The 27,767-nt window shown below is 43.9% G+C and overlaps 2 protein-coding genes across 16 annotated transcripts in view; one reads left to right on the top strand and one right to left on the bottom strand.

The window, feature by feature from the left end:
- LOC112244872 (nuclear pore complex protein DDB_G0274915) overlaps positions 1-27,767 on the bottom strand; it is a 710,200-nt gene that overhangs the window by 443,967 nt on the left and 238,466 nt on the right. The window lies entirely within an intron of this gene.
- Positions 1-27,767, top strand: part of wnk2 (WNK lysine deficient protein kinase 2) — a 67,252-nt gene that overhangs the window by 2,011 nt on the left and 37,474 nt on the right. For 4 of the 5 annotated variants that reach the window (XM_024412588.2, XM_024412585.2, XM_024412586.2 and 1 more), the window contains exons 2-11: positions 3,592-3,764; positions 5,566-5,786; positions 6,127-6,284; positions 7,321-7,409; positions 8,327-8,546; positions 17,709-17,843; positions 19,946-20,069; positions 23,301-23,611; positions 23,824-24,783; positions 25,425-25,610. In XM_024412588.2, coding sequence (XP_024268356.1) covers positions 3,592-3,764; positions 5,566-5,786; positions 6,127-6,284; positions 7,321-7,409; positions 8,327-8,546; positions 17,709-17,843; positions 19,946-20,069; positions 23,301-23,611; positions 23,824-24,783; positions 25,425-25,610 — 2,577 coding nt within the window. The remainder of the gene's footprint in view (positions 1-3,591; positions 3,765-5,565; positions 5,787-6,126; positions 6,285-7,320; positions 7,410-8,326; positions 8,547-17,708; positions 17,844-19,945; positions 20,070-23,300; positions 23,612-23,823; positions 24,784-25,424; positions 25,611-27,767) is intronic. The other variant, XM_024412589.2, reaches the window with a different exon arrangement.

Consider the following 27,767-nt stretch of genomic DNA (forward strand, 5'->3'; position numbering starts at 1 on the left):
GTTATCAGGCTTGCGCCACCTGTCCCTCCCTCCGCCCACACATGAAAGCAGACCCTGTCACCATTGTGTTTAATACAACTCTGTAATGTACATTTACAGGGGACGGAAAAAATATATCGTCATCTTGCTGCACATCAGTTCTGGATTGGGTCCATTTGCAGTCAATACGAGGTTTCTGTACTGCTGCATAGAGCGTTTCAGGGTGTCGCCAAATGAGCTGAGAGAGGAGTTTAGTGTCAGAGCAGAGACGGGTGAAAGAGAGAGCGACTCGGCTAGTTCACTGAGATGATCTTATACCAGCATTTTAGAAGTTCCACTAATATGTGTATGGATGGATGTGGTAATGTAACAATGAACAACCTACTATTTGCACCATGCCAGCCATTAGGTAATGCTATGAATACACTGTTTCAGTGTACAGGTAGGCGAGTCAGAGTCTGTGTTGTGGTTCCGGAACTAAGCCAAGGGAAGGGAGAGGGAGATATTCATTATTTCAGACACATAGGGGCGAGAGGGTTTTTGTTATGGAGCTGATGCAGCATTTCTCAGTGTTAGACCCAGGAGCGGAGAGATGGTGTTTTTAGGAACAGTTTTAGCCTGGAGCCCCCTTCATTGTTTAGGTTCCCCTGGGGAAGTCAGGCACGAATATCGCACTGTACCTCCAAGACATGCTAACCTCACATCATTACCAATAACAGGGGATGTTAGCATTTTTTGGGGGGGGGTATGATATTTATGCCTCTAACTTTCTCACTCATCATTATTCACGATTCATTCAGGACTATCGGTAATCACGGTAGCATCCACATTAATGTTGAGGTGTTTAGAAACATTCTATTCACAATAAAAGTGACAGCAAAATGACCCAATACATTATTTACCAATTTGGGCTCCATATAATCTGAAATACAACCAAAACAAACTGAAAATGCATCCATCAGGTTTGTATAGTCACAGTCTTGATGTAGTCATTGAGTGCTAGGAATGTGGAATGAAAATACTAAACTTTTGACTACTTTAATTGACATATAAGTGAATTTATCCAAATACATTTGGTTTCCTAAAATGGAGCGACTATACAAAAAGTGCTGCAATTTCTAAACAGTTGACTCAATATGGATGACAATACCCTCAAAATGAATCTGACCGTCTGTAATTTAACCCCATAGTCATTGTATAATTTCAAATCCAAAGTGCTGGAGTACAGAGCCAAAACAACAAACAATTTGTCACTGTCTCAATACTTTCTGACCTCACTAAATAAAGAGAGATAGAAAAGAGAGCGATACAGAGCTACAGAAAGATAAGCCAGATGAAAGAGAATGAGAGAGCAAAATGAGGATGATTGAGTGAAAAATATTTCAAAAGACAAAGGGATACAGCCATCTGCAGAAATACACAAATGTACACGTTCATTTAGTAAATCAACTGATCATATGGATGTGTGTGTTTCCCTCTCTCTCTGTCCCTATCCCTGAGTCAGACAGACTTACCAGGTCCTGATCGTCTCGGATCAGTGGATGATGCAACATGATTCAGGGAAAAACTGCCAGCTGCCAGTGTGTCTGATCAGCTGAGGATACAGTTCTACACACACGCAAAACAAACGTTCCACTCCGCACGTCTCCACATCATGTGGACAGGCTGATAGTACAGCATGCTAAACTAAACGACAGCCTATCCCCTGGGGCGTTACTGGGCAGATCTGTCTGGAGAGGCTAAACCTGCTGATGCAAGCGCTCCCTTCTGCAGCGAGAGAGAGAGAGAGAGGGAGACAGAAAGAGAGAGAGAGAGAGCGGGAAAAAGGGAGAGGGAATGAGAGGGAGTGTGCGCCTGTGCGGGTCAGTTAGGGATAAGCAGTGATCGGCTCCGGCTTGCTGTGTATCGGGGACAGTAAAGCTATGCGTCTTATATCATAGCTCATTGCTGTCATGCTGGGTCTCACCCATTCCATTAGAGCAGAGTGCTAATATAGCTTCTCTGTCTTCTTTCGCAATGACAAAGCTCAGTAAGGCAGGCAGATGCTGTAACTGCCACGCCCTGCCTGGGGGGGAAAAAAATCCATAGACTACCACATGATCCCTAGATAGCGCCGAGCAATTCCCACTCCCCAGTTAACCTCCTTCCAGAACAGGATCCTTAAAATTGTGTTGTATAGGAAACAGTATGGGCAATTAAGGACATGCTTACTAGGCTAGCATCTGTTTACCGACATGTTAGATATACGGATATATACGGCAGCTTAGGTCGCTATGGGCTTTAGGTGAAATACGACTCTGCACCTTCCTCCAATAATCCATTCTTTATTACTGCCATCTGGAAATCTGTAACACTATATGCACACGCTTCCCAGAAGAAAAAGTGTGTGTGTGTTTGAGAGTGTCTGTGTGTGTGTGTGTCTTTGCCTCTCAGTATCTCAGTATTGTTGCATCTCTTTGCGTCCCTTTTACGCTTCTCTCTGAGTCTCAGTGGGTATTTGGTTGTGTGTACTGTAGCCACGGTATCTCGTTGCTGTATGCTTGCGGTCCCCTCTTCTCCATCACTGTTTAGTGGTCATTTGGGTCATGTACACAGTGCACAGGTGTTTATACTGTCTGTATACTGTACACAGTGTGAAGAGTTTATATGTGTTTGTATATGTATGTGGGAGTATGAATCTTGTTACAGAAAAGATTTAGGTATCATCTTTCGTTTTGTGGGTCTCATGATTCAAGGCTGTGACTGTAGTGTATTCCTGTGTGTGTGTGTGCATGTGTGTGTGTGTGTGTGTGTGCGCCCAGGCCGGGGTTGTCTAAGGTTTCTGCCAGACTGTCCTGAGTGGAACAGAGATGTAGAGGATCTTTACTGTCAGCTGTTTCACTATTTAAAGAGAAGAAGAGGGCCAAAATATTGATCCACAGTAAACTCCATCACCCAGAGGCTGTATACCCAAAGACACAGGTGTTACATTCAGCCTCTCCTCCCTACAGCTGTGGAAGGCATCCTCATTCTTAGTATAGAGTCTATATCTGCTTCACAACGCCTTTGTAAGAAAGCAAGACTCTTAGAATAGACATCTTTACTGAACATTGTGCTTTCATTGGAAGACATCACCTATGGCATCATGTCCAGATCACACTGCATGGTTTTATGCATGGCTGTTAAGAGAAGAATGATTCCCATCCCAACGCTTTCCTCACTCAAAATATCACACTTGTGTTCAATCCCAGTCTTTTCCCTATATTCATTTTGCCACCGCTGCTAAATTGTTTACACCGCTCTAAAAGGTGTCATAAAAATATATATATATATATATATTCCTGCCGAGACACACTTCGGCAATTAAGCCCTTTTTCTACTTACCCATAGTCATATGAACTCATGGATACCATTGTTATGTCTCTGCATGCAGTTTGAAGGAAGTTTATAACTGTGTGTTATGTGCTACCTTTGCCACCGCTGCTGAAAAAAACAAATCCTAGGGGGAAATTCATAGCATTACTCCCAAACATGGCCCACAGGAGTCCCACAGTACATTCATGGGTTTCTAGACCAATCACATAACTGTCGAGACACTGGAATAATCTCATTGCCTCCCCTTCCTTCTCATAGGACCGCAAGCTGACCAAAGCGGAGCGCCAGAGGTTTAAGGAGGAGGCAGAGATGTTGAAGGGTCTTCAGCACCCCAACATTGTGCGTTTCTACGACTTCTGGGAGTCACCGGTCAAAGGGAGGAAGTGCATCGTTCTGGTGACAGAGCTCATGACCTCAGGGACACTAAAAACGTGAGACAAACACAACCAGCAGCATCCTCCCTCCCGCTCTCCCTATCACACAACACTGCTGAGCTTAACATTAAACAAGGTCAGGTAAAACCTCCTAAACTGTTCTTATGAAATGAAAAATAGTAACTTCCCAAAAGGGGAAATTCCACTGGTGTCGGTGGAAAGTTTTCATTGTATAAATTAGTTCATCCACAGTTTGACAACTTAATTGGGCAAACTAATAGTTAAATGATCATTGTTCTCAACAGATGGATTGTAATGGTAGTGGTCATGATGATGGCGATGATGACAATTATGATGCTGCTGCTGCTGATGGTCTGCTCTTCATCCTCAGAGGAGAAAGGGGAGGACCATCCTCAGTGAATTTGATAAAATCAAAATAGTCAAACATTTTAAAAGTTATCCTTTTTAGATAAAACTATACTAAATATATCTAAGTGTCACCAAATAATTCAGTAAAAACGCACTGTTTTGCAATGAAGGTCTACATTTGCCTCAGCAGCACACTGTAGGGTAGCACCATGGTGTAGCCGGAGGACAGCTAGCTTATGTCCTTCTCTGGGTACATTGACTTCAATACAAAACCTAGGAGGCTCATGGTTCTCACCCACTTCAGTAGACTTACACAGTAATTATGATAACTTCTGGAGGATGTCCTCCAACCTATCAGAGCTCCTGCAGCATGAACTGACATGTTGTCCACTCAATCAAAAGATCAGAGAATGAATCTAGTATTGAAAGCATAAGCTATAGCTAGCTAGCACTTCGGTGCATACCATGTGGTGAATAGTTGACTTAAAGAGAGAGAAAGATCACAGTTTAACAGTTTTGACAGAGAGAGCATTGAGAAAGGGAGAGAGAGCTGTATTTAGTTGTATTTTTTAACTTTTACTTAGCTGGGAAACACAGATAGCTAGTTTAGCCTACTCAAATACCTGGCTCAAACAGATGTTATGTTAGCTAGCTGGCTATGGCTATCCAACACGGGATCTCTTTCAAGTCAAGGTAAGCTTTTGGTTTTATGAATTATTTAGCCACCGGGCCCACCGGTGTAACTACCAAGCTGCTTTCTGACTGTACTGCATGATTGTAGCGGGTTTACTAATGCATTAGTTCTAGTAGTTCTAGTATGATGTTACAGCGATGTAGACTGTGTGTAGTGGTTAGGGGTCATAATATGAAGGTTTGGCTTGGAAAGTTTTTTTTGCCTCGTCACAGACAGCTGATGTGTACTGAAGTCCACAAGCGAAGGGAAAAGGTGAGAGGAGGAGAGCACGTAGATCGTTGCAAGAAGGAATTATTTATACAATGAGCAAAGTGATCATGCTGTTTTTATGTGGCTGCTGTGAAAGTGAACTGTTTGCGTGTGATCAGGGGTGTATTCATTCCGCCGATTCTGTTGAAAAACATTTCTTAAACAGAAAGAAAACGTAACGAAACTAATTTGCAACGGTTGGATTAATGATTACACCCTAGATCAGCTAGATGCAGGCAAGAGTGTGCAAGGCGCTATTGAATGTGTCACTGTTTGTCACCTTGATTACTCAAAATTATTTCGACCTGTGCACTTACGCTGTAAACTTTCATTCATATGATAGGTTGTAAAAACCTCATGATGGGTACATGGAAAATTTGAGTATTATGCAGTAGCCTAAACCTATCGAGGATACATTGAGCTGGGTGAATGGAATATGAATGACAGTCATCCAGTATGCTATAATAGAAATAAGGCCATGCTCCTAAAAAAATAAATATTCATCCTCCCTCATCTTAAATGGCTCCGACCGCCACTGTCCTCCAGGTATCTGAAGCGGTTTAAGGTGATGAAGCCTAAGGTTCTGAGGAGCTGGTGTAGACAGATCCTGAAGGGGCTCCACTTCCTCCACACCAGGGACCCTCCCATCATCCACAGGGACCTGAAGTGTGACAACATCTTCATCACTGGCCCCACCGGCTCCGTTAAGATCGGGGACCTGGGATTGGCTACCCTCAAGAGGGCCTCCTTTGCCAAGAGTGTCATTGGTGAGGAATTACACATGCTCTTTCAGGCTCTGCTTGGAAGGGTCGTAAACAAATCATCTGTAAAAGGGTATGGAATCTATACTGTAACTATGCACTTAATGGATTGTGACAGTACTTTAGCCTTGACTCCACTTGAGACCCGAAAGGCTGTTTCTGAATTCATTGATCCTCTTTTGGATGGGTATACAGTATGTGAGATAGCTTAGTATGTTTATCATATTTGTGTGAGTGTGTGTCACTGTGTTAGGGAGAGAACCTTGTTTCTTTCAAGAGGAGCCCTGTAACTCGTGTGACCTTTGATGTTTGCTTTTGCCTTCTTCGATGACCTCTGTCCTCCCAGGCACCCCAGAGTTTATGGCCCCTGAGATGTATGAGGAACACTATGACGAGGCGGTGGACGTCTATGCCTTTGGCATGTGTATGTTGGAGATGGCCACCTCAGAATACCCTTACTCCGAGTGCCAGAACGCCGCTCAGATCTACCGCAAAGTCACCAGCGTGAGTTTAGCGAGTCCAGCACAATACTGTCTCTCACCCACGCCGTGCTGGTGCCTATGTTTTTCCACCAGCACTAAGTCACCCATCTCATCGCGATCGCCGATGTTTACTTACGAGCACAAACAGCAAAGCCATGAAGATCTATATTCAGTATATAGTCCAAAAAGTTACCACAGTGATAAGAGATGCCACTGCTTACAGTAAAAACCTACAAAAACACAGATACAGTCACTCAAATGAGTTGAAGTAAAATACCAAACGAAATGATCAAAATTCTCTCTCTGCTGCTTTAAAAAAAAAGATAGTTGTTGCAGTGTGCTTTTTGAAGTACAAAACAACCCAGAGGAATGTACGGTGCAGAGGTTTAAAAGGAAGTGAATCATCACATTTTCAGAAATAGTTTGCCGTTCTTTCAACAAGGATAAATAAGGTGTTTATGACTTATGGAGACCATGCCTGTATTTCAAAATGCACCTTATTCCCTAAAGTGCACCACTTTTGATTGACTTTTGGTCAAAAGTAGTGCACTGCATAGGGAATAGGGTGCCTTTTGGGACGTTACCCATTCATTTCTTCACAGGGAGCTAGCTTCCTGCCACAACTTTCCTCTCTAGAGTAATGGCAGCTGAGGCAGCTCATCACTTCTCATTGGAGTGGAGTAGACGACACGTCACCACAGGGAGTCTGTTCTTAATGGAGTGGGACATTTGTTAGCCGTCTTACTCCTGTCGCAAAGAACGAAGGTCACACACTCTGTGTGTTATTTTTGTGACACTCTGACTCAGTGCAAGACTGTGTGAGAAATGGTATTTGTGGACTCCAGGACCAGTAGCTGTCACACCTGGGGATCCAAATAATCAAATATATTTTATATTTGTCCTCAGGAAGATTGTTTTTGTTTTTCTGTCTGTGAGTGTCAGTGTGCGAATGTGTAATATATCCCATGACATTCTTCTTATGTCATACAGTGTGAGCTATCACGTAGAATATACTTCCCATCCTGCATATTGTTGTTCTTTGTGTCTGGCATCTCCAGGGGGTGAAGCCTGCCAGCTATGATAAGATCAGTGACCCAGAGATTAAGGAGATCATCGGGGAGTGTATCTGCCATCGGCGGGAAGAGAGGTAAGTGGACCAAGTCAAGTCCATCTGTAAAGTAAAGTATGCTGGTAAAGTACTGAGCAGTTAGAGGGCATTAAATGGTCACAACCAACACATACACACAACACACATGGGTACATCCATTTCAATTCGGTCACTTTTTTGACCGCACCCCTTTTGATTTGAATAAAACCTTCCATACTATGCCAAAACATTCAACAGATGAAGGTGCTCAAAGTTGAGGCATTTTGCCTAACCCACCATGTCATGTGACATCCATGTCATCATTACTGGAAAAGATTAACGGTTGAGAATGATATAATTTGAAAGCTTACAAACAGGATTGTCAAATTATTTTATTTCTTGAAAAAAAAAACATTTGTTAATTCGATTATGACATGTTTTCATCTTTAATGTCAATTATCAACAAATGCGTGAAACTCCTATTTTTATTTTCTCCAACCGATGGTGGGCACAAAACGTATGATGGTGTAAAGAGAGTCTAAGCTACAACATATGCGAATATAAAAACAAATCTGAGTTTAGATAATTGATGTTAAAGGTACAAAATGACAGGATAAAAACATATAGTAATTTATTTCAAAAAACTTGAAAATTGTTTGACAACCCTGTTTGTAAAGCTTTTAAACGATATCAATCTCAACCATTTATCTTTCCAGTGATGAAGACATGGATGTCTCATCTTCTGAATGTTTAGGCCCAAAATAATAATTCACATTTCCTGTTGCTGTGGGACTATTGTCCTGCTGAAGCGGACTGGCTCAAATTAAGATCCTACGTCTGCACTGTTGATGTTCTTATGTGTACTGACGTTTCGGATCAGTCATTCTGAGTGACACCATAACCGTTCCACAGCGGCGGCGTTGTGTGTGTGAGAACGTGCGTGTGTGTATACTTTACTGTATGTTTGTTGTCTACAGGTACAGCATAAAGGACCTCTTGAACCATGCTTTCTTTGCGGAGGACACAGGCGTGAGGGTGGAGCTGGCCGAAGAGGACGATGGGAAAAAGAGTTCCATCGCCCTGAAGGTGTGGGTGGAGGACCCCAAGAAGCTGAAGGGGAAGTACAAAGACAGTGGTGCCATCGAGTTCACCTTTGACCTGGAGAAAGAGACCCCAGAGGGCGTGGCCCAGGAGATGGTGAGTAGCAGAGTAAAAGTCTTCATGGGTCCACCAGACCCGAAATTCCGAGATCTGACCCGGGGCCCAAGTGGGTTCGAAGTCCAAAATTCGAACCTTTGTCTCGGATCTAGATCGGGTCTGATATAATTTCCACGGGACTTGGGTATGTGCAATTAAACTTGATTTACCAACTGGACCCGATTAGACCCGTCCTATAGTAATTTAATCAGTGAGGTGATGAGAAAACTGTGCAAGCTTGTTATCTGTGTCACTCCCATTGCAACTTAAAACATAGCTTATGCCGGCCAGGTCCAGCTGAAACTTGTTCCGGCCGCTCACCTCTTGTACGTATGTTGCTGAGGAGAGAGAGAGAGCAAGAGAGATTAGCCTTGGCCTAGGTTGCTGTTGATTGTGAAGATAGAGGCATTTTTCATTGAAGTAAAGTGAACGTTAGAGGGGAAAGAGTACAGTGAAAAGAACCCGAGAAAGGGAACGGACAGGTCGCTATTCAGGTTTGATGCAATTTTCTAACTTTTAATTTATTTTCGTATTTATTATCTTTATTATCCTTATTATTATTATTATTATTATATATCATTATTCTTATTATTGTAAGCCTATTTATCCTAATCTAAACCAGTTCTTTAAGTATGCAAAAAGTGTTAGGTTTCATTCTGTTGAGACATTTTCATTGGCTAACTTAAGTTCCAACTGTAGGCTAATCCTAGTGTTCACCCTATAAACACCGACTTGACTTACTTTTGATAATACCCCTATGAAGTTTAGAAACCTTTGTGAAGGTTTGGTGTGGTGTGGCTATTATTAGGCTATAGCTGCAGGCCTCTGAAGTTCAGTGAGCACCTATGCTCCCTCGGACGCCGAAAGTTGAATTTGATATGACCGTTTTAACTTGATATGATTGATATGTGACAAAGAATGTTTTAGGACTACCAATGTTACTCCTATAATCTAACAATATAATGCTTATCTTTAATAAACAAGTATTGATTGAATCATATCGGATCAGGTAGGAAAGCCATGGATCCATTTCGGATCCAACTGTTTGGACCCGTGAAGACGTCTATAGCAGAGCCATATGTAGAGACTCTAAATGGCTGTGGTGAGCAGGGTTCACATTATCATGGCTCAGATCTGTTTTGCAGACACTGTTGGTGTATTTGCAGTACCAGTTGCAGAATATGATATTTATGTTATAGAGTGAGAAATTATATGACTGTCCCCTAGATACCATTTTTATGATGAGTGAAATGTAGCATTTTACTTTAATCTAGCCATGTGGCATCCTCATGGAAAGCAACTCTGTCCTCTAGACAATATATATATAGTCTAGAGGACATAGTTGCTTATATATTTTTTATATACTGTATACAGTATATATATTTGGAGAACAGCAAAAACAAGAAAAAATTAACCCAGCCATTATTACCTTTGCTGTTGTAGGTTCATTCACCTCAATCGATCTACACTGAACAATAATATAAACACAACATGTAAAGTGTTGGTCCCATGTTTCATGAGCTGAAACGCAATAAAAAAGCTTATTTTTCTCGAATTCTGTGCACAAATTTGTTTACATTCGTGTTAGTGAGCATTTCTCCTTTGCCAAGACAGGTGTTGCTTATCAAGAAGCTGATTAAACAGAATGATCATTACACAGGTGCACTTTGTTCTGGGCACAATAATAAGCCACTCTAGAATGTGCAGTTTTGTCACACAACGCAATGCCACAGATGTCTCAAGTTTTGAGGGAGCGTGCAATTGGCATGCTGACTGCAGGAAGGTCCACCAGAGCTGTTGTCAGATCATTTTATGTTAATTTAACTACCATAAGCCGCCTCCAACATCGTTTTAGAGAATTTGGCAGTACGTCCAAACAGCCTCACAACCGCAGACCCATGTGTATGGCGTCGTGTGGGGGAGTTGTTTGCTCATGTCAATGTTCTGAACAGAGTGCCCCATGGTGGTGGGGTTATAAGCTATGGACAACGAACACAATTGCATTTTATCGATGGCAATATGAATGCACAGAAACACTGTTATAAGTACATGACACCTGTTTCTTAAAAGGTATCTGTGACAAGTACATGAGGCCCGTTGATTATAAGTTATCTGTGACAAGTACATGAGGCCCGTTTCTTACAAGGTATCTGTGACCAATAGATCTGTATTGCCAGTCGTGTGAAATCCATAGATTTGGGCCTAATTAATATATTCCAATTGACTGATTTCCTCATATGAACTGTAACTCAGTTAAATCTAGGAAATTGTTGCACGTTGTGTTTATATTTTTGCTCAGTATACAAACACGTAGCCTATTAGCTAGCTATACAATTGTAATGTTATACCCCCGAAAGGGGGGAAATATGAGAAATTAGCATCAGCAACTGTTCAATCAGTTGTAATGATGAAATGGATCATCAACTCTTTACGTAGCTAGTTATTTTCTCAAATACACAGCATTTACATTTGTATTCCTAGGCATTAATAATCCAGCTCCACACAAACAGACATTAATGGAGCACACAGATGATCGTATTATCACATTCACATGAATTATTACAATATTTCTTACGATTCTATTTTACTATCAGTGATGTAGTGGTAAAAAGTTGAGTAATGGGTAAACTATAGACTCCAGTGGGCGATTTGAGATAAGATGAACAACCACAGATAAAAACGAAAACGAATGACATTTTTAGAACTGTGTTGCTTACATTTTTAAGCAGGTCTATAGGGAAGATAGGCCATGTGGAGATGTTCATATTGAAACATGTCTTCTTTAATTTAAGTTCCTAACTTGTTTGATAAGATTAGTACCAATTTTCTTACGGGACTCCACATGGGGCCATGACGCCAAGTTTGTGACCTACTGTACTAACCCCTCTCTCTGTCTCCTCTACTTCCTCCTGAATGCATTGCAGCCTGCCTCAGCCTCACCACTGAGTGCCACATCACTGTCTGTCTCAGTAGCCGACTCTCTGTAAAGCAAAGTTATTATGAGAACTTAATACCTTATTGTTGGCTCCTGCTGAAGTAGGCTCCTTTTAACATTAGCTTCTTACTTAATTATTCTAGTTGGCTAAGTAATAGGTTTACTTCCACTGTACTTACATCCTACCATACCCTTGTCTGTACATTATGCCTTGAATCTATTCTTCCGCGCCCAGAAATCTGCTCATTTTACTCTCTGTTCCGAACGCACTAGACGACCAGTTCTTATAACCTTTAGCCGTACCCTTATCCTAGTCCTCCTCTGTTCCTCTGGTGATGTAGAGGTTAACCCAGGCCCTGCAGCCCCCAGCACCACTCCCATTCCCCAGGCGCTCTCATTTGTTGACTTCTGTAACCGTAAAAGCCTTGGTTTCATGCATGTTAACATCAGAAGCCTCCTCCCTAAGATTGTTTTATTCACTGCTTTAGCACACTCCGCCAACCCTGATGTCCTAGCCGTGTCTGAATCATGGCTTAGGAAGGCCACCAAAAATCCAGAAATTTCCATCCCTAACTATAACATCTTCCGACAAGATAGAACTGCCAAAGGGGGCGGAGTTGCAATTTACTGCAGAGACAGCCTGCAGAGTTCTGTCATACGATCCAGGTCTGTGCCCAAACAATTCGAGCTTCTACCTTTCAGCGAGCAGGCCTTTCTAATTGAAATGGCCCAGGTATCCTGGAAGGATATTGACCTCATCCCATAAGTTGAGGATGCCTGGTTGCTCTTTTAAAGTGCTTTCCTCGCCATCTTAAATAAGCATGCCCCGTTCAAAAAAGTACAACTAAGAACAGGTATAGCCCTTGGTTCACCCCAGACTTGACTGCGCTTGACCAGCACAAAAACATCCTGTGGTGTTCTGCATTAGCATCGAACAGCCCCCGCGATATGCAACTTTTCAGGGAAGTCAGGAACCAATATACTCAGTCAGTTAGGAAAGCTAAGGCTAGCTTTTTCAAACAGAAATTTGCATCCTGTAGCACTAATTCCATAACGATAATCAATCATTTCAATAAGCATTTTTCTACGGCTGGCCATGTTTTCCACCTGGCTACCCCTAGCTACCCCCAACAGCTCAGCACACCTCTGCAGCAACTTGCCCAAGCCTCCCCTATTTCTCCTTCACCCAAATCCAGACACCTGATGTTCTGAAAGAGCTGCAATATCTGGATCACTACAAATCAGCTGGGCTAGACAATCTGGACCCTCTCTTTCTAAAATGATCCGCCAAAATTGTTGCAGCCCCCATTACTAGCCTGTTCAACCTCTCTTTCGTATCGTCTGAGATCCCCAAAGATTGGAAAGCTGCCGTGGTCATCCCCCTATTCAAATGGGGAGACACTCTAGACCCAAACTGTTAAATACCTATATCCATCCTGCCCTGCCTTTCTAAAATCTTTGATAGCCAAGTTAACAAACAGATCACCGACCATTTTGAATTCCAACGTACCTTCTCCACTATGCAATCTGGTTTCTGAGCTGGTCATGGGTGCACCTCAGCCACGCTCAAGGTCCTAAATGATATCATAACCGCCATCGATAAAAGACAGTGCTGTGCAGCCGTCTTCATCAACCTGGCCAAGGCTTTCGACTCTGTCAATCACCGCATTTTTATTGGCAAACTCAAAAGCCTTGGTTTCTCAAATGACTGCCTCGTCTGGTTCACCAACTCCTTCTCAGATAGAGTTCAGTGTGTCAAATCGGAGGGCCTGTTGTCCGGACCTCTGGCAGTCTCTATGGGGGTGCCACAGGGTTCAATTATTGGGCTGACTCTTTTCTCTGTATATATCAATGATGTTGCTCTTGCTGTTGGTGATTCTCTGATCCACCTCTATGCAGACGACACCATTCTGTATACATCTGGTCCTTCTTTGGACACTGTGTTAACGAACCTGTTGTATGGCCTCAATGCCATACAATTTTCCTTCTGTGGCCTCCAACTGCTTTTAAATGCTAGCAAAATTAAATGCATGCTCTTCAACCGATTGTTGCCTGCACCCACCCGTCCGACTAGCATCACTACTCTGGACGGTTGTAACCTAGAATATGTGGACAACTACAAATACCTAGGTGTCTGGTTAGACTGTAAACTCTCCTTCCAGACTCACATTTAGCATCTCCAATCCAAAATTACATCTAGAATCGTCTTCCTATTTCGCAACAAAGCCTCCATCACTCATGCTGCCAAACATACCCTTGTAAAACTGACTATCCTACCGATCCTTGACTTTGGCGATGTCATTTACAAAATCCTCCAACACTCTACTCAGCAAACTGGATGTAGTCTATCACAGTGCCGTCTGTTTTGTCACCAAAGCCCCAAATTCTACCCACCATTGCGACCTGTATGCTCTCGTTACCTGGCCTCACTACATATTCATTGCCAAACCCACTGGCCCAGGTCATCTATAAGTCTTTGCTAGGTAAAGCCCCGCCTTATCTCAGCTCACTGGTCACCCACCCGTAGCACACACTCCAGCAGGTATATTTCACTGGTCACCCCCAAAGCCAGCACTTCCTTTCGCCGCCTTTCCTTCCAGTTCTCTGCTGCCAATGACTGGAACGAATTGCAAAAATCACTGAAGCTGGAATCTTATATCTCCCTCTCTACCTTTAAGCATCAGCTGTCAGAGCAGCTTACCGATCACTGTACCTGTACACAGCCAATCTGTAAATAGCACACCCACCTACCTCATCCCCATATTGATATTTATCCTCTTGCTCTTTTGCACCCTAGTATCTCTACTTGCACATCATCATCTGCACATCTATCACTCCAGTGTTAATGCTAAATTGTAATTATTTCACCTCTATGGCCAATTTATTGCCTCACATCCCTACTCTTCTACATTTGCACACACTGTACATAGATCTTTCTATTGTGTTATTGACTGTATGTTTGTTTATGTGTAACTCTGTGTTGTTATTTTTGTCACACTGCTTTGCTTTATCTTGGCCAGGTCGCATTTGTAAACGAGAACTTATTCTCAACTGTCCTACCTGGTTAAATAAAGGTGAAATAAAAAATTATAATACTAATAATAATAGCCTACTAGCCAAAACCTTCAACGTTACTGTACAAGTCTCTGCCAGTAGCTAGCCACCTGACTGACTGACATATCAATAAGCGACTATTTACCAGTTGTGCACTCATTCTCCGAGAGTCAATTTTTTGTTTGCTTGGGGTATGTCTGTAGACCTGGCAGGAGTCGCGGGGTGGTTGGAAAATTACCTTTTTTTTTACAGAATCTTGCAAACACACTGTCAGCAGCATCTCTAATTGAGTTTTTTAAGCCGACTCTGAGATGGGGTAGTTCGTTTCTCATTCGTTTCACGTCCTGTGTCGCAAGAGGGCCGAGTTACCCGTTTCAGAGAGTGGTGAATGTGCTGCTAAAAAGGCAAATCCGGGGGATGCGTGCAAACATAACTAACAAACCACTGTTCATCATTCCAAGAATATAAGTGTTCTGAGCTTTGATCAACGCGGGGAGCAATATTTAGATGTTGACCCGTAATTGATTTTCTTTATTGTGCACAAAATCTATATTTTTATTATTAGTTTTTTCAAATTAGATAAAAATGACTGTAGTCCGGATCTCAGCATCCTCATATGTAGTTACGGCCTTGTCTGTACCGACTACATCTCCCAACATGCCTCTAGGGGCTAGGGCCTGCTGTGCAATTGGTGATAGTCATGAAATAGTGTGTTTTTGAGATTACAGTCAGACTGCACAGAATCACATATCTACAAATAACATCTAATCCCATATAACAAGTCATTATGTGATTAAACTGATCTTCCTCAAACACGCTGAAAGACTTGATATCGTGTTACAGTCCATTCCTGGACAGTAAAGAAAATAATCTCCACAAGCCAGTCCTGATATAATTACCCATCATGTAATCAGTAAATTCTAATTGGTCTTGTGGTCGGGCCAGTATCATCCAGGAAGGTATTGATTTAAACCAGTCAGTCTGGTAGACCCTGCCCGACCCTGTGGCCCATCAGAGAGCTGTGGGCTAAGGAGGGGCAAGCTTTTATCTCGTTGGGCGACTGTGATACAAAGATAGGGACAACTGATGTCCCTAAAGTGCTGTCCGATCAATTCATATTTCCACGTTAGCTCAAGTCTGGTGATAACACCTCTGCTTTGCTGTCCTGTCTACTGTAGATGAAGTCAGGGTTCTTTGTGATAACCTCTGTCCTTCCTTGTTCTGTCCTGTCTACTGTAGATGGAGTCACGGTTCTTTGTGATAACCTCTGTCCTTCCTTGTTCTGTCCTGTCTGTCCTGTCCTGTCTACTGTACTGTAGATGGAGTCAGGGTTCTTAGTGATAACCTCTATCCTTTCCTGCTCTGTCTGCACTGTCCCGTCCTGTTTGCTCTGTCCTGTCTACTGTTAATGGAGTCAGGGTTCTTAGTGATAACCTCTATACTTTCCTGCTCTGTCTGCACTGTCCTGTCCTGTCCTGTCTACTGTTAATGGAGTCAGGGTTCTTAGTGATAACTTCTATCCTTTCCTGCTCTGTCTGCACTGTCCTGTCTACTGCAGATGGAGTCAGGGTTCTTAGTGATAATCTCTATCCTGTCTGCACTATCCTGTCCTGTCCAGTCCTGTTTGCCCTTTCCTGTCTACTGTTAATGGAGTTAGGGTTCTTTGTGATAACCTCTGTCCTTCCTTGTTCTGGCCTGTCTGCACGTCCTGTCTACTGCAGATGGAGTCAGGGTTCTTAGTGATAACCTCTATCCTGTCTGCACTATCCTGTCCTATCCAGGCTGCTGTAGGTGAAGTCAGGGCTCCGCCTGTTTTTTTAGTGATAACAAAGACAATCTACTGAAAGACCCTAAACTGTAGGAAAGATTAATAGAGAAATACCTAATGCTCTGAGCTTTCTTGACCAATCACATTGACATTGTCATGCTGTATCACAGGGTTGCTAGGCCATTTCTCACACACTCCCTTCTAGAAAGTCAGGGTATGAGTCGAGAAACTTATTTCTTTTACTCGAAAGCATGTAATGTCACGATTTCAAAGCAGTAAAATATTACGGAGAACTTAATAACCTCACATCTCGGAAAATATCTGCAATATTGTGCGTCTTGTTCATGTAATTCATGCTATTCTTGGGATGTTGAGCTAGTGCCCAATTGACTCCCATTTTCTCCTTGAAGGAGTGCACTCCTTGACCCAGAATTCACTGCACTGCTAATTGAAAAGAACTGGATTAGCATCTCGTCCTTAGAGTATTTCTGAGGATAACCTCTTTGCTGTCGGTGGAGTCAGGCTTCTTCCTGGTTTGTTTATGCTGCTTTCATAAAAAGTGGGAAACTCTGACAATACTACTTGTAAATTTAGAACAACGAGTTGTGTGCATTCACGTGCTTTCAACTCATTGAGAACGCCAATTGGCTAATGGCAAACAAGCTGCAGCAATCAATGGCAAACAAGCTGCAGGGGTAATTTTAATTTTTTTATCAAGTTTTATTAGTCAGATGTATGGGATATACATGTTATACACTGTCCAACGAAAGGCTTACTTGCAGGTTCCTTCTTGACAATGCAACAGCAATAAGAAATAATACATTATAAGAATACAAATAGTAGCATAAGTATAACACAATTTATAGTCTAATATTTACACATGTTTTGGGGAAGAGGGGTTTGGGGGGCAGGTTTTTAAACTATGTGCCATTTAGCAACCATAATGCTAGCAGCAGTGATGTGTGCGTAGCATGAATGTACATTTGTGTGTGGGTGTGTGTGTGTGTGTGTGTGTGTGTGTGTGGGGGGTGAGTGAGTGCATGTGTGCTAAGGTGCGGAGAATCAGAGCAGGTGTTCAGTCCAGTTCAAGTGTTCAGCAGTCTGATGGATTTTAGACACCAACAGGATGAGAGACATTTTCTATCAGACCTCATGCTCCGATACCATCTGCCTGACGGCAAGGAAGTGAACACATCGTGGCTGGGGTCTGTGCGGTGTCATTTCCTTAGTATGCGACATCAGAGTTGTGACATCAGCATGTGAGAGAAGTCGGAGAGAGATGATGGACAAGTTTCCCACTAGTACTTACCAGTTGGAGGGGCGTTCAAGTAGATTTTCCCCAGTCGTATGCTGGTATTTATGAGATGTTATGAACGCAGCATTGGTAATAACCTCTCTGTTATAGGTAGATTCAGGCTTCTTCCTGGACAGCGATGTGAAGATCGTAGGAAAGTCCATCAAGGATCGAGTGGCTCTCATCAAATGGAGGAGGGAGCGAACCGTCCCTGCAGTCGAGAACCAGACCCAGAACCTGCTACAGGTTTGTGCTTTTTAGGGGTTCACAGCAAAGCCATTGTTATTCTCTGAATTATAATTGTTTTCTTGACATGGTCAAGTAACTTAAGCATAAATTGGTATCTTTTTTTCTAATTTGGCACACAGAAACTAGAGGCCATGAGTAACTTGGTCAAAAATAATGGCACCAATTGGCCTATAATAGGGGGCGTTTTTAACAAGCAGTCTCACTTAAACCTTCATATCGGCCCTGTTTGACCTAGAGACGTGAAACGTTCTATGTAGGTGTCTTTCCTGATGCTGAAAAAAATTGCCTCAAGGACCCATAAGGTCCATCAGGATAGATTTTCCTGAACCTTGGACATTTTGGAAAACCTTTGAAAAGCGTATTCTCATGTACCATAAGTCCAAATAACACCACATTCGACCATATGTGGGAACTCCATCAAGACAGTCGGAAAATCATTCCTCATGAAGCTGATTGAGAGAATGCTAAGAGTGTGCAAAGCGGTCATCAAGACAAAGGGTGGCTACTTTGAAGAATATAAAATATATTATAATTTTTGGTTACTACATGATTCCATGTGTGTTATTTCATAGTATTGATGTCTTCACTATTACTCTACAATGTAGAAAATTGTAAAAAAAAATAAAGAAAACCCCTTGAATGAGTAGGTGTCCAAACTTTTGACTTACTCATATTTATATATAAACTCAATACATTAAGTATTGACTTTAAGAGTGATAACTTGCTGCTTTCAAAGATAACCAACCTTAAGCACTAGAACAAACTTCACTTGCGTCATTCTTGATTTAACAAAAGGAAGATCGAAAGATAAGGAAGATAGTTGAGAGTGCTTGCTTTGTTATCCAACTGATCTTTTGTCCTTTCTGTCATCGTCTGAAACCCGTTCATTGCTGCTCCCAGCTATATTTGTCGTTGTTGTTGTTGTTGTTGTTTAAGTTGTCCCTTTATTTGGTCACCAAAACTTTCTGAGTCAAGATCACTTTCGGAGTTAAAATGCAAGCTGAGATGTACCACTCAGATATTTTTTTTAAACATGTAAGCCATTAACCTAATGAATACAGGTCTGTAGGAATGAGGTTTGTGCAGTAGGCCTAATATATTATTGCAGCATATTGGCTGTGCTTGGCCTGTCAATATTGTTCTTCTCAGACCATATTATATTTAAAAACTCAAGCTATGATAACAAAATAGATCAGTTGTTGTGTACTTGTGAGGCACAAAGAGGATACATTTCAATAATTATCTTTTTTATTTTACTGGACTGACGGTACCTGAATCTGATGGTAGGTCTCAGCGGAGAGAAGGGAGAGAGCGGCATTGGGTCCAACGCTCACTGCCCCTCCTCTCTACTTTTCTCCGGTGAGACTGACCAGAGGGGACACCGTCTTCCACCTGATGGCGAAACTTGATTCGTACCTCATTATTTCTGCCCTCAAATTCCTGTTTTTCCTACGGCCAGAGAAAGTGAAATATTCCTTGATTAAAAAATAGACACGACGATCCGCTAATAATAAAACCACAGGCCTATCGATACAATTAGCTACTCCTTAATTGCAGCTGAGGTGCCTGTTGTACCGCGACTGTAAGTGAGAAGCGTGTTTAATGTTTTGTAAAAGTGTTGGAATAAAAACAGTGTTGACAGTTCTGAATAAAAACTTAAACATGAATTCACTCATAAAAACAGCAGCTCTTTGCTGTATTCTTAGTCTCTCTCTAGTCGTGGTTTCAAAAGTTGTGAAATCTCACGTTGGCTAGTATCAAACTTTGCTGTGGATTAGGAAGCTGCAGGCATGGGGAGTTAAGCAATTTGATTGGACTGCGCAGTAGGCACACTTGATTTAGCTTTTTGGGTCTTACCGGGTAGGCAGAGTTTGTCCCTTCAGACAAATGGTTCAAAATGGAAACACCTACCTGGCACGAATCAAGTGCACCTACCGCCAAACAGTGCAAGACACATGTCGTTGGCTTTTCTACAGACATTTTTGGTGATCGACTAGGAATCATTTTAAGATAGACCAGTGGTCACCAACCACTCAATCTGAATCAATGTTACCATGTTATTGTTGATCGAATCTGTACATTAAACAACCCTGCTGCAGGTGCCCAGCATGGGGGTACCACGACAGGGGGCGCAACTGGCCCCAGCAGAGCCAGAGGAGGCAGAAGCTGACCAGCCCCTTACCCTGATCTGCAGCCTGCCCGCACACGCCACCACGACTACATGTAAGAACCTGAAAGCAGCCTCTAAACACAAAGAGAGAGACAGAGGCAAACAACAAACAAACAAACAGCAAACAATAAACAAACACATAGATGAATGTGTATACAAGAAAACTGAGAAACACTTTAAGTAATTGAAACACACACACACAGGCAGATCACCTTTTCTTGAGGAAGGGTCGATCAGTTCAACGTAATCAAATCAAATCGAATTGTATTTGTCACATGTGCCGAATACAACAGGTTGTACAGTGCCTTACAGTGAAATGCTTACTTACATGCACTTAAACAACAATGCTTTAAGAAGTTAAGAGAAAACAAGTGTTAAGTAGAAAATAGAAAATAAAAAGTCATAAATAATTAAAGAGCAGCAGTAAAATAACAATAGCGAGGCTATATACAGGGGTACCGGTTAGTCAAGGTAATTGAGGTAATATGTACATGTAGGTAGAGTTAAAGTGACTATGCATAGATAATAAACAGAGTAGCAGCAGCGTAAAAGAGGGGTCTGGGAAGCCCTTTGATTGGCTGTTCAGGAGTGTTATGGCTTGGGGGTAGAAGCTGTTAAGAAGCCTTTTGGACCTAGACTTGGTGCTCCAGTGTCGTAGGCGTGAGGTAGCAGAGAGAAGGGTCTATGACAAGCGTGGCTGGAGTCTTTGACAATTTTTATGGCCTTTCTCTGACACCGCCAGATATAGAGGTCCTGGATGGCAGGAAGCTGGGCCCCAGTGATGTACTGGGCCATACGCTCTACCCTCCGTAGTGCCTTGCGGTCGGAGACTGAGCAGTTGCCATACCAGGCAGTGATGCAACCAGTCAGGATGCTCTCAATGGTGCAGCTGTAGAACTTTTTGAGGATCTGAGGACCCATGCCAAATATTTTCAGTCTCCTGAGGGGGAATTGGTTTTGTTGTGCCCTCTTGATGACTGTCTTAGTGTGTTTTGTTGGGGATGTGGAGGCCAAGGAACTTGATGCTCTCAACCTGCTCCACTGCAACCCCATCGATGACATTGGGGGCGTACTCTGTCCTACTTTTCCTGTAGTCCACATCATTGATTATGTTGAGGGAGAGGTTGTTGTCCTGGCACCAAACGGCAGGTCTCTGACCACCTCCCGATAGCCTGTCTCATCGTTGTCAGTGATCAGGCCTACCACTATTGTCATCTGCAAACTTCATGAGGGTGTTGGAGTCGTGCCTGGCCATGCAGTCATGAGTGAACAAGGAGTACAGGAGGGGACTGAGCACGTACCGATGAGGGGCCCCTATGTTGATGATAAGCGTGGCCGATGTTTTGTTACCTACCCTCACCACCTGGGGGCGGTCCGTTAGGAAGTCCAGGATCCAGTTACAGAGGGAGGTGTTTAGTCCCAGGGTCCTTTAGCTTAGTGATGAGCTTTGAGGGTACTATGATGTTGAATGCTGAGCTGTAGTCAATGAATAGCATTCCTTTTGTCCAGGTGGGAAAGGGCAGTGTTGAGTGCAATAGAGATTGCGTCATCTTTGGATCTGTTTAGGTGGTATGCAAATTAGTGTGGGTCTGAGGTTTCTGGGATAATGGTGTTGATGTGAGCCATGACCAGCATTTCAGAACTAGAGACGTGAGTACTACGGGTCGGTTGTCATTTAGGCAGGTTACCTTAGTGTTCTTGGGAACAGGGATAGGGACTATGGTGGTCTGCTTGAAACATGTTGGTATTACAGACTCAGTCAGGGACAGGTTGAAAATGTCAGTGAGACACTTGCCAGTTGGTCAACACATTTTGGAGTACACGTCCTGGAATTCCATCTGGCCCTGCTGCCTTGTGAATGTTGACCTGTTTGTAGGCTCGTGTCACTGGGCAGCTTGTGGCTTTGCTTCCCTTTGTAGTCTGTAATAGTTGGCTGGAGAGCGTCGGAGCCGGTGTAGTATGATTCAATCTTAGTCCTGTATTGACGCTTTGCCTGTTTGATGGTTTGTCGGAGGGCATAGCGTAATTTCTTATAAGCTTCCGGGTTAGAGTCCCGCTCCTTGAAAGTGGCAGCTCTACCCTTTAGCTCAGTGTGGATGTTGCCTGTAATCCATGGCTTCTGGTTGGGGTATGTACGTATGGTCACTGTGGGGACGACGTCATCAATACACTTATTGAATGGATTTAAGTTTCCCTGCATTAAAGTCTCTGGCCACTAGGAGCTCCGTCTCCGGATGAGCTTTTTCTGTTTGCTGATGGCCGTGTACAGCTCATTGAGTGCGGTCTTAGTGCCCGCATCGGTTTGTGGTGGTAAATAGACAGCTATGAAGAATATATTGGAAAATTATCTTGGTAAATAGTGTGGTCTACAGCTTTTCATGAGATACTCTACCTCAGGCGAGAAAAACCTGGAGACTTCCTTAGATTTCATGCACCAGCTGTTGTTTACAAATATACATAGACCGCCACCCCTTGTCTTACCAGAGGCCTCTGTCCTATCCTGCCGAAAAAGCTTGAAACCCACCAGATGTATGTTATTCATGTTGTTGTTTAGCCACGGCTCGGTGAAACATAAGATATTACATTTTTTATTTTCCCAATGGTAGGATATACGTGATCGTAGTTCATCTATTTTATTTTCCATTGATTGTACGTTGGTTAATAGGACCGATGGTAAAGGGAGAGTACCCGCTCCCCTCCGGATCCTTTCAAGGCACCTGGACCTTCGTCCCCAATATCTCCGTCTCTTTCTCCTGCGTATGACGGGGATGTGGTCCTTGTCGGCGTCTGAAGTGAATCCTTCCCGTCTGACTCATTAAAGAAAAAGTATTCCTCCAGTATGGGTTGAGTAATCGCTGTCCTGATATCTTGAAGCTCTTTTTGGTCATAAGATACAGTGGCAGAAACATTATATACAAAATAAGTTACAAATAACGCAAAAAAACACACACAATAGCACAATTGGTTAGGGGATTGTAAAACGCCAGCCATCTCCTCCATCGCCATTATCTAATCCAGATGGGAAAAAACTTCACAAGGCTTATAGATGAAGGGGAGATAGAGAGATGCAGGGAGATCGAGAGAGATGCAGGGAGATCGAGAGAGATGCAGGGAGATCGAGAGAGATGCAGGGTGTGACTCAGCTCTGAGTCATCTCCCAGCTTTTGAATTTGAATGACACTTCATCTCTCCATCCCTTTGTTTCTTTCTTAATCTCTCTCTTTCTCTCTGTCTCTCGCCAGTTTGACATTATGTTTTCTCCCCTCTGTTTCCTGTTGTTATAGCTGATGGTGGAGTGGGCCTCATGGTGCTGTCAAATGTTAAAAACAGTCAGCGCAGTGCCCCATACCAGTCCATCCCAGAGCCCATCTCTACACCCCAGGTGGTCTACAGCCCTCCTGTGCAGCCCCAGGCCCAGCTGCACCAGGGAGCCTACCAGAAGCCTACTGCACAGCCTTCCCAAGTGGCCTACTCCTTAGCTACTACCACACAGCTTCATCAGGTGGCCTACCAGCAAGCTACCACTCAGCTGCACCATGGGGCCTACCAGCAACCCAAAGCACAGCTGCACCAGGGGGACTATCAGTCTCCACCTGTAAGTTTTCTCATACAAAATTCCCCATTGCCTCTAACTCAAATTTCAAAACTCATTATTATAAACATATTCTCACTGCATGTCTCAGACATTCCCTTTCTATGTCTCTTTAGCTCCTTGTTAACATTTTATTTTCGGTATTATCTGTCTTTTGTAAAGACAAACTGAACTAAAATCTGTTTTCTTTTGTCCGGTCGATGCCACCTGAGCAGCAACACTTCAGTGAGCCCTTTGCATTCCAGAATGCTCTTCTCTCTCAAGAGATGAAAGGAGATTTCTTGGTTGGTTGTGTGACCAATGAGAGTACAGTGTATTGTGGTGGGACCAATCAGTGCGCTAGATGTGGAAGCACCTCCTTGATTGACATGTGCAGGACCCACTCCCTCCCTAAGCCTCTGTGCTGTTCTCCCTGCCACCTCTGTCCCAAACGAGACAAAGTCACACATCGGAGCCCGGAGGGTAACAAAAACTCAGAGGAGTACGCAGCAGCCGCGGTCCCCCCTTTAGACTCCACTCCCCCTTGGTATCCTGTCCTCTCCCCTCACCTGTCCCAGCACCATCAGTGTTCCTACTTGGACTCAATCAATCAATCAGTCGATCCCCCCCATCCTGCCATCCTGGTTACAAATCCTATACGACGTCCATCAGACCTCACTCTACCTCACTCCCTCAGGGCTTGTGCGAGCTTTGACCTTCTACTAAGAACTAGGATGGAGGCTGGGGGGTCTCTAGGCCACCTCTACACGCCTCCCCTCCCTCCCTCCCCCCAGCGGTCATCAGTACACACCTCCTCCTTAGTCTCCCCCCAGCTTCTCTCACTGCTCAGTAGCCCTCTAATCACCTCCTCCCTGTCGGCTCCTCCGTCTCCCTCACATCTTTCCCCGCCTCCTTCCCTAATGGTCCGCTCCTCCAGTGGAGATCTCTCCCTGCTCGACCACTGTCTCAGCCACATCGTCAGTCGCAGGAGAAGCTCCCCAACACCCCTACATGCCCCGTACTGGCCCAGCCAAAGCTATGGAGAGGCTAGGGTTCGCAGGACCAGCTCCTCTACTTCCCCAGACAGCGGGGCCTATTGGCCCAGCCAAAGCCAGCCCACCTCTCCAGTGCCTGAGCATTCTGACCAAGGCCTGGGTTTGGAAAAGCCCCTGCTTCTATCACCGAATGGTTCAATGGTAGGTCAGGGATACTACCGGCTTGATTGAACTTTGACCCTTCTGAGCCATTGCCGTAGCAACACCACACCTAGCTGCAGCACCTCCGCTTTCTCTTTGCCTCGCAAGCTGCCAGATCCCGCGAGCATAGCTTTCTCTGTCCCTCCCATGATGAGCAACATTACTTCCCAATCCCAAATCAACCCCCAGGGATGCAACATTTCCAGTAACTCCCAAATTTCCCAGGTTTTCCATAAGTCCTCATTGGAGGATTTTCTGCTTATTCCCCCCTGAAAAATCTTCCAACTGGGATTTCTGGAAAACCTGGGAGTTTTGGGAAAGTTACTGTAATTTCCTGACCATAACACCGACCCTCAAGCATAACAGTGATGTTCTATCTGCCTCTGTTCACTCCTCAGCAGATAAACACCACATGGCTCGATTACGAGATGGTGGATCAGCTGTGTAGATTCCCTTACTATTGCAGCAGCCACTCCTCAATTACTTTTATCCGGCAGTTTCCAGCAAAACAATATTAACCTTGCTCAACAATGATTTGTCCCCTCTTTGCTCCCGTGAAGAAAAATGATAATTCTATATGATGTGTTCTTGATAATCTTTGTCATAATCTGAAAGACTGCCTTTTCTCCTGTGTGTTCCAGCCCAGTGCAGGGTGGATCCAGGCCCAGCCCCAACCCCAGGCTCAGCCAGCCTCTGCTCCAGCCACCCCAGGGCCTCCGGTACATCAGAATGGCCCAACGGCCCCACAGAGCTTCCCAGCTGCTGCCCCTCTCGCCACTGTACAGGCACAGGCGCAGCCTGCTGTTACAGCCCAGCCCAGCCACGAGGTAAGGATCTGTTCTGAATCTAACACTTGGGTGTTAAGATGGCGTCGTTTTACATGCCCGTAACCATTTGTGCTATTTTTTTTGTTGCATTGTTTGTAACTTATTTTGTACGTAATGTTTCTGCTACCATCTCTTATGACCGAAAATAACATCAGAACTGCAATTACCCACCACGAACTGGAAGAAACTTTTTCCTTTAACGACTCCAACGAGAAAGATATACTGCTCTCCCGGGAACAGGCCCAGATCCCCCGTCATTTGCGTGAAGAAAAGACGGAGGAAAAGAGGACGCAGATCGGGCTGCCTTTTGAGAATCCGTAGGCGAGTGAGTAAACTCCCACTGTCAGCAGTTCTACTTGCTATCATGCAATCATTGGAAAATAAAATTGATGACTTACAATTATCCTACCAACGGGACATTAAGAACTGTAATGTCTTATGTTTCACCGAGTCGTGGCTCAACCAACTCTGTAAGGCCATAAGCAAACAAGGAAATGCTCACCCAGATGCGGCACTACTAGTGGACGGGGACTTTAATGCATGCAAACTTAAATCAGTTTTACCACATTTTTACCAGCATGTCACGTGCAACCAGAGGAAATAAACTCTATACTGCCTTTACTCCACACATAGAGATGCATATAAAGCTCTCCCCTGCCCTCCATTTGTCAAATCTTACCATAATTCTATCCTCCAAAAACTAAAGCAGGAAGTACCAGTGACTCGCTCAATATGGAAGTGGTCAGATGACGCGGATGTACGCTACAGGACTGTTTTGCTACCACAAACTGGAATATGTTCCGGGATTCATCCAATGGCATTGAGGTATACCACCTCAGTTATCGACTTCATCAATAAGTGCATCAACGGCGTTGTCCCCACAGTGACCATACGTACATATCCCAACCAAAAGCCGTGGATTACAGGCAACATCTGTATCAAGCTAAAGGCTAGAGCTGCCGCTTTCAAAGAGCGGGACACTAATCTGGACGCCTATAAGACATCCTGCTATGCCCTCAGACGAACCATCAAACAAGCAAAGCATCAATACAGGATTAAGATTGAATCCTACTACATAGGCTCTGACGCTCATCGGATGTGGCAGGGCTTGAAAATATTACAGACAACAAAGGGAAACCCAGACGCGAGCTGGACAGTGACGCGAGCCTATCAGACGAGCTAAATGCTTTTATGCACGCTTCGAGGCAAGCAACACTGAGGCATGCACGAGGGCACCAGATGTTCTGGATGACTGTGTGATAACGCTCTCGGTAGTCGATGTGAGCATGACCTTTAAACAGGTCAACATTGACAAAGCCACAGGGCCAGATGGATTACCAGGACGTGTACTCAAAGCATGCGCTGACCAACTGGCAAGTGTCTTCACTGACATTTTCAACTTCTCCCTGACTGAGTCTATAATACCTACATGTTTCAAGCAGACCACCATAGTCCCTGTGCCTAAGGAAGTGAAGGTAACCTGTCTTAATGATATCCGCCCCGTAGCACTCACATCGGTAGCCATGAAGTGCTTTGAAAGGCTGGTTATGGCTCACATCGACAGCATCCTCCGGATACCCTAGACCCACTTCAATTCGCATACTGCCCCAACAGATCCACAGATGACGCAATCTCAATCACACTGCGCTTTTCCACCTGTACAAAAGGACACCTATGTGAGAATGCTGTTCATTGACTACAGCTCAGCATTCAACACCATAGTGCCCACAAAGCTCATCACTAAGCGAAGGACCCTGGGACTAAACACCTCCCTCTGCAACTGGATCCTGGACTCCCTGAAGGGCCGCCCCCAGGTGGTAAAGGTAGGCAACAACACGTCTGCCACACTGATCCTCAACATAGGGGCCCCTCAGGGGTGTGTACTTAGTCCCCTCCTGTACTCCCTGTTCACCCACGACTGCGTGGCCAAACACGACTCAAACACCATCATTAAGTTTTATGACGATACAACAGTGGTAGGCCTGATCACTGACAACGATGAGACAGCCTATAGGGAGGAGGTCAGAGAAATGGCAGCGTGGTGCCAGGACAACAACCTCTCCCTCAATGTGAGCAAGACAAAGGAGCTGATTGTGGACTACAGAAAAGGCGGGCCGAACAGGCCCCCATTAACATCAATGGGGCTGTAGTGGAGCG

This window comes from Oncorhynchus tshawytscha, linkage group LG02 (genome assembly GCF_018296145.1).
Source record: "Oncorhynchus tshawytscha isolate Ot180627B linkage group LG02, Otsh_v2.0, whole genome shotgun sequence".
NCBI classification, from domain to species: domain Eukaryota; kingdom Metazoa; phylum Chordata; class Actinopteri; order Salmoniformes; family Salmonidae; genus Oncorhynchus; species Oncorhynchus tshawytscha.